We start from the raw sequence: 10,638 nt of genomic DNA, 5'->3' as shown, positions 1-10,638 counted from the left end.
CACACACACACACACACACACACACACACACACACACACACACACACACACACACACAGAGAGAGAGAGAGAGAGAGAGAGAGAGATTTCTTTTTAGACTCATGTATACGATACCCAGCTTTTTTCTTTCCATTTAAATTCCTTAATTCTAAACTGTAACTTTAGTTGTAAATAGTATAAACTAGAATTTTAGCCAGTAAGTAAATAAAAGTTAATTAGAGTTAATTAGCTTAGCATAAGTACAATATTCGTATAATATAGTTATGTAGCCTGAAGGAAGAGCGGCGCCACCCAACACAGGCATTTTTGCTTACCGGGTGGCTCCATCACCTTATATTATAAACTAAGTGTGTCTTACGCAATAAAGAATTTTTTTTTAATTATTGAATAGAAAATGGACCAGCCAAAATGTATGAAACAGTCAATTTTTTTTTCGCGATTTCGGGGTTGGTACCATAAGTTGCTTAGTATAATCCCGAAATCTCCCTGGCAACAGGAATGCACATATTTTTTGGCCACCATGTATACATAGTATACTCTATACATTCTTCTTGCAATAAAAAAATGGATTTATATTTGTGTTAAGTTGGTTAATTTCATAATTGTCGTTGATATTTCATACATCTTATTTGAATAAACTTTACTTTTCAGGCATAGTATGAAGTTTTATTTTCTAACTAATATAGGTAATGTAATCAATTAATCAGTATGGATATGATGGTCGCGTATTGTCTATGTGACAGTATAACAATGACAGTGAGTATTTCAATTGTGCATAGAAAAAAGTGACCTTGAGGATAATGCCATCCATTATACGCCTACTGATCTCCGCCAATGTCTGAATTGGCTAAAATTTTGATGAGCACATTCTAATCTAATTATAACACAATAATATCCTCTAGCTGCCTATGAATCAAAACTTGTCAAGATAAATGCAATTTTGATTTGACAAATTAAAGATGCAAAATTCAATGGGATGGGAAATTGTTTCTTTTTTCTTTTTTTTTTAAACTAATATACATATAAATTATAGGTCTCTGGGCAGCTAAAGGACAAAGTACTGTAAACTAAGTACCTATGTATTAAAAATTGCTAGAAAAACTTACCAATAATTTGCAGGAATAACAATCTCCATTCTCCATAGTCACCAAGCTATCCATTTTATTGTTCTTCGCTAACTCATACCCGGAGATTTTGGCTCCATATACGATGTCCACATTCTTCACATCAGGAGAAGCCAGTTCAGTGTTTACAGCATGTTGTAACACATCGTTTTCTACTATGTATGCCACATCGTCATCTAAGATCTCGGAACTACTGAATGTAATCAGGGCATCAGAGCAGGCATCCCACACCTAAAATAAATAAAAATTATTGCTAAATCTGCAGGAGTTCAGAAGTTCCGTAAAGTTATTTTCTTCTTTCCTCAACTCAACCCTTTTCTTCTTTTTTTTTTTACATAATTATTTGCTGTGGCAATTAGTTTAACTGCTATATTAACCATACTTTTACATCACGCAAAATAGGCGCAATATATGACGTCGAGTTGCGGAAACCTAGCCCGCAAAAACCTTAACCATACTTGTTGAATACACCCGAACAACCGTTTTTATCTTTAAAAATGTTACAAAAGAAAGCCCACAATACTTGTTTCAGAAAAACTTTATATGCAACACTTAGTTATAAATTATATCAACTTAGTTATAAGATATTGACATGTAAACTGTATTTAATGTATGTTTATAAATAAAAAATCTGAATCTGAATAATGTATTTTTTTATTTTTTTATTTAGGAAACAAACAGTCACATACAGATAAGTTTAAACTTGCAGATACACAATAAGACCTGTTCCATTAATTATAACATACTGATATTGATAACAAGTAGAAACAGGGCTTGTTCGGCACTGCCTATAAATAGGAAGATACACAAAAGTAACAATTGGATGCACAACTAATAAAGTACCTAAGTATCAATCATGCTTACAAACATACATACGTTACATAGAACAATTACATTTTTTTTTTTAAGCAAAGTGAGTATTAAACTGCTATGGAAAAAGTAAGGTCCGCAGACCACTACTATATTTACCAAAAGACAATGAGAAGATATCTAGATTTATGAAGTTAACATTGTAATCATGACAGGTTCGTCTAAAAAAAGTATTTTTGGCGAAATTAGATATACAAAAATCGATATGGAATGTTTGGGGGTGGCGCGAGGGAATACAACAAGGCAATTTAAAGACAATTTTTTCAAGAAGAGTGGAAGAATCAGTAAGGCCAGGTAATACATTTCTGACTCACTTGCATATGTCGTACAGGCTGCAGACGCATATCCTCCACATGTCTCCATGCCTTCAGAGAGGTCATCAAAGTCTTTGTGTTCTGACTCAACGCCACTACCCTATTGCTATATTCAGGCTTTAGGTTAAACCTCGGACTGGGACTGCCCTCCAGTAACAGCACTTTTAAATTGGAAAGTATTGAGTTCTTCCCTGAAATTAAATTATTATTATTGCTACTGGTATTCTGATTGCTAAATTGAGAAAGCTATGATACGGTGGGAAACATTTCAAGGACACTTGCATGCATAGGCAAAGAAAATAAAATGTGGATATGAATATGAAGATACTAAAAATAAATTTAATAGTGGAAAAATTACTGCCTTGGGTGAGACTTGAACTCACGGCCTCTGGATACGACAGACGTTTCTGCTTGTTAAAAGTTAATTTAAGATGCTAAAACTCAAACAAACTCGTGCAATGAGAGGAGGCCTGTAGCCAGCCGTGAGGTAACTTAGCTATGAAAGAAGCAATAGAAAAGTTATTCAAATTATAACTTATTTCCATGATATGGGTGTCAACTGATCAGTACATACTGAACTATACTGAATATGATGATAGCCATGATTCGTGATTTCGCCATGAGCCATGATAAGTAATATATCCATGACAAAGTTCTACTTACCTAAAGCGCAAGCCATAGTGCATCCAACCATTCCACCGCCGGCAACGATTACATCGTATTTGTCTTTGATTTCATGTTGTGTATTCGAATCTGTATTTAAATTACGGCGACAAACTATCAATCTCGAACTTTTGTTCATTTTTATAGGCAGAATAAAATTCCGGTGAATGTTCTTTGGAAGCAACATTTTGATGTGTTTTTTGGACTATACACTCAAATAGGATCCTGATTCCACTTCTTAGAGTTATCAATTTATCAGTGTTAGTATGTAAAATTTATTTAATTATGAACTCAATTACGCGGAACCATCGCGGAACAATATTTTTTTTCATAAATTTAGGTTATTATTTATTTTTAATTTTTGACAGTTGACAATGACATTGACATTGCTTTTTTTTTTACATTGACAATGCTTTTAAGTTGCCATATAAAAGTTCTAACAGACGGGCGTACCGGACCGCGGCCTTCGATAAGCATCTCTTTCTCGCTCACACTTATAATAACTGTATCGCCTGCATCCTTAACGTACGTATACCATAGATCTAGTATATTTTCTATAGATGCGGCCTACTGCCTGCGCCCGTAAGGGATAGACATAGATGACGTCATAAACGTGGGGATACCATATTGGTAAAAATTAACCCAATATTTGATATCACGTTGGGGCGATTACCCGGAGGCAAAGTTAGCTTGTTTGACGGTATTAAAATTGTTGAATAAAATGTCAATGGGCCTTTCTTTTTAGGCGTATGAACAATGAAATACCTTCTATAATTCGCGCAGGTTGTACAAAACTAAACATGTTTAGTAAATAAAACGTAAAATAAAATGTATTATGAGTTTTAATTTTAAGAAATCACAAATCACAATCACATTATTCACACTAATTATGTACACCACATTTAATCTTCACAACATTTGTTTTTTTTTTTGGAATTAGAAGTTCAAAAAAACTTTAGAGGTCAAAATTACCCATAAAATTATGATATTTTCATCTGGTATCTAAATTAAAGTTGGTCAAGCAAATCTTGTCAGTAGAAAAAGGCGCGAAATTCAAATTTTCTATGGTATGATAACCCTTCGCACCTACATTTTTTAAATTTGCCGCCTTTTTCTACTGACAACATTTGCTTGACCAACTATAAGAAGAAATTTAAAAATGGCTGACCTCAGACTCGTCTGAGTAGCTGACAGCCTGACAGATTACCACAAACAACCTACGTAATTTGGGCGGATAATTTTACAATTAATGTTTTGTTAATTTGCGTAAATAATTGTGATATTTTTATTGAAATCGTTTGATTCTACATTGCTTTAAGTGTAACGTAATTTTACGATGTTATTCTCACATATTGCGTTAAAAGGAAGGTGAAAAATGCCGTACTTACGTGTGAAAGGTATGTTCTCATATTTTTGCTCAGAGCGACTATTACAGCCGATTACAGAACAATTCACCATTATTTTATCAAAGTTCAAGCATTCAAAACGCTAACCATCACTATATTTCATAAGAGAAACCACAATTTCATACAAAACAATAATAATTAAACAAGCAACGAACAAGCATGACATGTCACGTACTTATTTGTTTGCCACAAACTCGATTGTGGCAACGGTGGAAAAGTGAAACTATGACAAAGACAAAAAGTAATATATTGTTCACTGTTAATCCTACTGAAAGATACATAAGACTATCTCGTTCGGTCATTTCCCCCCACTCCTCATGACCGATCAGTTATACTCAGCGATTGAGTTATATGACGTATACGTACGGCGGACCAGCTTACACTCCATTGAACAGACCTGGGACCGAACCTAAATTAATGTTCCGTATGGTTTCGTACTTCAAAATTAGAGCCATATAAAAAATCTGAGAATACAAACTTTTTCGGTTTGGATATACCGGAACCGGATATTATGCACCTTTAAAAAAATAGTTCGGCAAGCCATTTCCGTTCGAAGAAAAAGGTGGCAAATTTGAAAAATGTATGCGCGAAGGATCGGTCTTCCATACAAAATTGAAATTTCGCGCTTCTTATCATTACTTTTTATACCACAAGCGTTTAAATTTATTAAGTCACCTACAAATTGTCTTCTTCCATACAGCACGTCTCGGAGATCATAAGGGTGTAAAAAAAATTGCGTGCGGGAAGCCCGTGGCTCCAGGTAATTCTAATATTCGACAGGGGAAGTCCCTTCATAAATGAATGAATTAATGAATTTTTATTTGCTAGAGACATATTATATATATTGTTCATATTGCAGAAGATCACACGTGTCTCACATGCATGATCCACACATGTCTCCAGTTTTTCACAGCCACAATAACTATATATACCTATACCTGTGTAAGTATTGACCTACATAATATAGACCAAATATAGACATTTAAATTTTCACTTAAAAGTTTTAAATATCCATGACGTTGTAGTCGTAAGTGATTTATTACTATTACGAATTAGGTATATAATTTAGTTATGAATGCAGTTTTGGCAGTTTCTAATGGAAACGAATAACAAGATTATTAACTAGAACAACTGAAAAGACTTAACCACAATCTCATTTTCAGAATCTTTTTTAGGGCTTAATTATATACTTCATACCGAAGATATAGTGTAAACTAATTAGACAAAGAAAAGTGCGAAACGGTGAAGGAAAAACTGAACGAAGAGATTTTTTTAAACGTCCATGCTCGAAGTCGCAATAAAAGATGGATTAGAATGCAATTTCGACAGCTTGTCCAATAGTACGTATGGTAAGGTAAATTTGGTACCTAAAGTCTGTGAATAATGTGTGCGATGTATCACACTCACAACTGTACCAGTATGCAGCCAAATAAAAATGTTACCTAAGGTTATTCTTTCCTTATATAGTCCGTTTTCATAGTTTTATTTCATGAGTAACTATCGCGGTAACCGACGACAATATTACGATATTACCTAAGGTTGTGATAACAATATAATTTGATACAAATGTCTATCCATTCAACAAATAACAATGCCCTAAAAGCTTATCTACGTATCTAAATTGTTCTATTAATAATGTATTTAGACGCAATTAAGATCATTAGGTATTTTCTGTTACTATGCGCAAAGTACATGCGCGGACAACCATGGCAACGATTGCTACAACAATTTGATTTGTCCCCTAAGCAATACCACACCGATGTAAATTAGATATATACTTTGTTTTTGTCGTAAATTTTACTGTATCATAGATATGAACCACAGGTGTAGTGTATTTGCAAATGCTTGCCTTAAACTTCCAGTGGATCCCGTCAGTAAAATGCCTAAACCCGACTATGAGAGAAAAGACAAGTTTGTAACCGCACAGAACTCCATCGATTCTTCTTCAACTTGTTCTGTGAACATTGTAAATGTAAATACGGAGAAAATAAAAGATTTCTACCGCTCAATTCCTGATTATAATGAAATAAATCATCTCCCGACTGAAGAATTCTATTCTACGTTAAGATCTTTAAGACAAAAGAAAAAAGTTATGCTAGAATATGCTGTGGATTTAATAAATGATTGTAATGGGGATAATTTGCAAGCAAAAGAGGAAGCTTACACGAATGAGACTAAAATAACTGATAAGCCTGTTAAATCTAATTATGATGGTACACTGAGGCGTAAATACAGTGCAGAGAGAAAAGATAAAACCTCAGAGTTCAATGGAGCTGCAAGGATAAATAGAAGACGTGTTTCTGATTGTTCTAATAATAACCTAACTGTTTCTTCTATGAAACAACCGAGTAAAAAGCTGACTGTAACAAATATCGAAGTTAAAATAGATGACGATCCTAAAATAAATCCGGTTAAATGTAGTTCCATGAAAGAGAAGACGTCGAAACCAAAAAGAAACCATTCGGCATGTTCCATATCCTGGAACGATGATCAAATCGAAAAGAAGAACGAAGTCGACCAGAAGTTTGACAAGTTTTTTGACGGAGCGGAATATTCAAGACTGAAGAAAGGTAACATGGACGACAATGAGTTTAAAACTCAAAGTATGCCTTCTAGTCCGTTGAGAGCTAAGCGTTTTGGGTCACCCCAGAGGAGACGTAAGAGTATAACTGTGCCGAAGCCGTTTAAAATGACAGAAAGGTAAGATAAAATAACTGTATATGTCCAACAGCTGAACACATGCCTCCTCTCACACGAGGCTTTGACCTATAGTCCTCAACCTAGCCAAGCTCAAAGTCGAATGTGGACTATACACGCACCTTTAAATATTTTCACAAACGTATATGGTTAATACTGTTAATAGGTACGTTTGGTTTGCCAAAGAGTAAACTGATGGTCCGAGATCCGAGTAATTGGTAGAAGTCAGGGGTACGGTACGCTTTACTACTTACTCTACTCAAATATTAGTGCTTTGTGTAATGTAGGTAACCTGCAAGATTTTTTTCCCCTATTTGTAGAGATGAAGAAGTGAGAGCAGTGAACAAGCTTCGTAGCCTGCAAAAGTCGTTCTCCGAAGATATGCTTCACAGGAAATGCGACCGCCAGCAATTTCGGACCAAACCTGTCCCCATGGAGTCCCGGATACCTCTCTACGACAAAATTCTTGAGGATCAAGCGATGAGGTTCCCAATTTCCATTTTCTGAGCAATGTTATATGTCCTAACGCTATGGGCCATAACAGCGTGCGACTAACATCAATCAAAACACAATTATTACACACAAGGGCAAAGAAAACGGGTGACTTTGTATCGATTTTTTTGAAAAGTGTGCCGGATGCATTGCTATTGTGTGTAAAAAAATTGTCTCTGGTTTGATAGCTCGCCCAATTGTTATCAGTGATATTACTTAAAGATACATTTGCTAGCAATTTTACTTTATTATCAATATCACCATAGTTAAATTAATTGCTTTGTTTCTGTTACATTCTATGCATTCTATGTAGTCACTAGAAAAGCTATGTTTTTCGCATTGCACAAATTTTAGTTTACCTACGTTATGTTTACAGGTTCATTTCCAGGCCCGCACTATGAACACGAAAAAATCTAGGTATTTTTATTTAATTTGCAAAAATATAATGATTACATTATATGTATATTATGTAGGTATTAAATGCTTAGATGACAAGCTTCTGAACCTATCTATGGATGTTTAAGTTTAATAAGTTTCATTTTGCTCATTGGTACTTTAGTGGCCTGGCCACTTAAGTAGGTAATCGGTATTCATTATCAGTTAATGATTTTAAATGTTTACATAAACGAGTCTAAATGTCATGTACCCATTCTAGGAGAGCTATAACGAAAATCAACAGCGAAGCAGAGCTCCGCGCTAAAATGAAGCCTTTCAGTTTTACAAAAAGGGAAGAAGGTGGATTAGAAGCAGGGAGAGCCTGTGAACGAGCGATCCATGCCCTGCCGAAGCCAAAGAAAAAGAAAAGATTTCGCGCAAGGCCAGTGCCTAAGAATTTGTTTTCAAACTATTTTTATGATAAAATGAAGGAGGACGAGTTTTTCAGGTGAGTATCAATGAATATAAGATCAACTAATATAGATCCTTTCTATATCTGAAATTTGAAGGTAAGTATCCTATATAATATACATACAGAACTGAATCGCATTTCAAAAGCAAAAAAATATGTTGACATATTTGAAGTGTTTAGAGTATTGTCGTTTTTGGAGACAATAAAACAGACAGATATAACTACACGCACCGTTATCATTGTAACGGTTCTCTGTGATGTCACCTTAAGGATTCTCATGTATATAAATTTCACAGGTCAATGAACCGGCGAATCAGATCAGAAGAAATGCTCCGAAGCGCCAACCTCCCCGGTTCCATGGCCATGCGAGATCGCAGCCGGCTATCCACTCCAGCAGCCCACAGCGATCTGCCCATCGATCCGTCTCCTGGCATCCCGTCTGTCAGTTCTTCTGACAGACAGAGGAGTAGGAGTCCGGAGAAAAGGAACAGATACGAGAAAACGGCGAAGGAAGACTTTATTACGACTAGTCCGAAGCCGTTTAGGTTCAATACGGCTCACAGAGCGGCTAAGAAGGTTAGTAGTATAGGAGGTTATTCTTGTTGTTTAAGCATCAAGTGGTATGTGCCTGTCCATCACAGTTGCTCACAGCGACCTCGATTGACCTGTCTTTTGGCATCTAGTCAGTCAGTTCTTCTGACAGACAGAGATCGAGAAGCCCGGAGAAGAAGAATAGCTATGAGAAAACAGCAGAGGAAGACTTTATTACCACGAGTCTGAAGCCGTTTAGGTTTCTACGACACCGCTGACAGAGCGGCTAAGAAGGTTAATGGCCGCGTTCACCATACGCTTGTTTAATTTGGAGTATTATATTAAGTGGTGCTTTCAAGTCAAGTCGCAAAGTAGCAAGTTGCAACAGTAGTCTAACCATTACAGATGTTCACAGGAGAAGAGAGATAATTCAAGGAGCTTAGGTATTCTGTGTGCATGCGACGATAACATTGGACAAAGTTATCTGTGGGAAACCCAAAACGAATGTGGCTTATTTTATATATGAAGGGCATTTATAGAACTAGGCAGAGCAGCTAGTACATATTATATGGTTAAATCGTCTACAAGTACCTACTTGAATTGATTGATACCTTGTCTTTTCAGATGCAAGATGTAGCAAAGAAAATGTCCCAAGAAAGCAAAAGCACCGAAAACGTTGGTACCAGCGCCGATGTCGGAGTTATGCGAGGGTTGTCCGCCCTGGAGCTCCGAGCTGCAGCCTCGGGCCGATCGAACCTGGCGGCTCTGCTGAGGGCCGAGGCCGTCCGCCGACGCTTTGAGATGGACGCGGCCAGTAGGATGGCAGAGCAGCGGAGAATACGCGAGATACATTACAGAGATCGCTTGCTGAGATCTAATCCTGCGTGGACTCTTGTTAAAAATAAGTAAGTTCTTCATCAGAATGTGTCTCAAACCAAAAAAGTCCTGATATACGTACATGCGTGCCATCGTGGTCGAATTTTGTCTGCTTTGTTGCGGATAAACCGGGCTAGTTCGAGATGCATTGATCGATAGCAGAGCAGGGGAGAAATTAGTGAACGCGTTATAAAGATTGCATGCTATTCTGGATTCTGTATTGCGATACCATTTTTTGTTAATAAAATAAATGTATGATGAAACGATACAAATCTAGATATTACAGTGTGTTATTACAGTGCTGAAGAAGATATCGCCATGCGTCTTCAAACCCGACGCGACGAGGAGCGAATGAGGCGAGAAGAATTCCTCCACGAAATGGAACTTATGTATGGAAGAGTCCAACAACAACCTCTGCTCTTTGAGAGATATTACGCACCTCGCTCTCACTCCGCTCCTGTTGACTACATACAACTCTCACCGAGAAAAACCAAGAAAAGGAGCTCCAGGAAATGTAAAACATACCATTTTAATACTCCTAGCGTATCGCGAAAAGACTCCCTGCATGACTACAATGGCAACATGATGGAATATTTAAATAGAATAGAAAATGACGAAAAATCTTACTCTAATTCGGAAGATGCTATTGATAGTTTTGATGGTAAGTGAATGTTTTAGCTACGGTGGAGCTTCTTTATACATTGTGGTGGTCAGTACGGTTTTCGGAAATAAAGATACAAAAATCTTTAAATTATTATATTTTATTGACCTATACTTACAATCAAATAACAGTAAGTGTAGTAACTAGGTTTCACAAG

General features: G+C 36.3%; 2 protein-coding genes across 2 annotated transcripts in view; one reads left to right on the top strand and one right to left on the bottom strand.

Moving 5' to 3' along the window:
- LOC134748303 (ubiquinone biosynthesis monooxygenase COQ6, mitochondrial) overlaps nt 1-3,310 on the bottom strand; it is a 28,388-nt gene extending 25,078 nt beyond the window's left edge. The window contains exons 1-3 of the mRNA XM_063683054.1: nt 2,972-3,310; nt 2,309-2,499; nt 1,107-1,355 (exon numbers count right to left, since the gene is read on the bottom strand). Coding sequence (XP_063539124.1) covers nt 1,107-1,355; nt 2,309-2,499; nt 2,972-3,158 — 627 coding nt within the window. The 5' untranslated portion in view covers nt 3,159-3,310. The remainder of the gene's footprint in view (nt 1-1,106; nt 1,356-2,308; nt 2,500-2,971) is intronic.
- A 2,813-nt stretch (nt 3,311-6,123) lies between these two features.
- Nucleotides 6,124-10,489, top strand: LOC134748416 (protein FAM161B). Its single transcript, XM_063683201.1, has 6 exons — nt 6,124-7,077; nt 7,395-7,559; nt 8,222-8,449; nt 8,710-8,989; nt 9,569-9,849; nt 10,120-10,489. Exons 1-6 carry the CDS (start codon nt 6,191-6,193, stop codon nt 10,487-10,489), a joined length of 2,211 nt encoding a protein of 736 aa, XP_063539271.1. The 5' UTR covers nt 6,124-6,190.
- Nucleotides 10,490-10,638: the final 149 nt, after the last annotated feature.

The sequence above is a fragment of the Cydia strobilella genome, chromosome 16 (genome assembly GCF_947568885.1).
Source record: "Cydia strobilella chromosome 16, ilCydStro3.1, whole genome shotgun sequence".
NCBI classification, from domain to species: Eukaryota; Metazoa; Arthropoda; class Insecta; order Lepidoptera; family Tortricidae; genus Cydia; species Cydia strobilella.
This window is presented reverse-complemented; position numbering and strand designations above follow the sequence as displayed.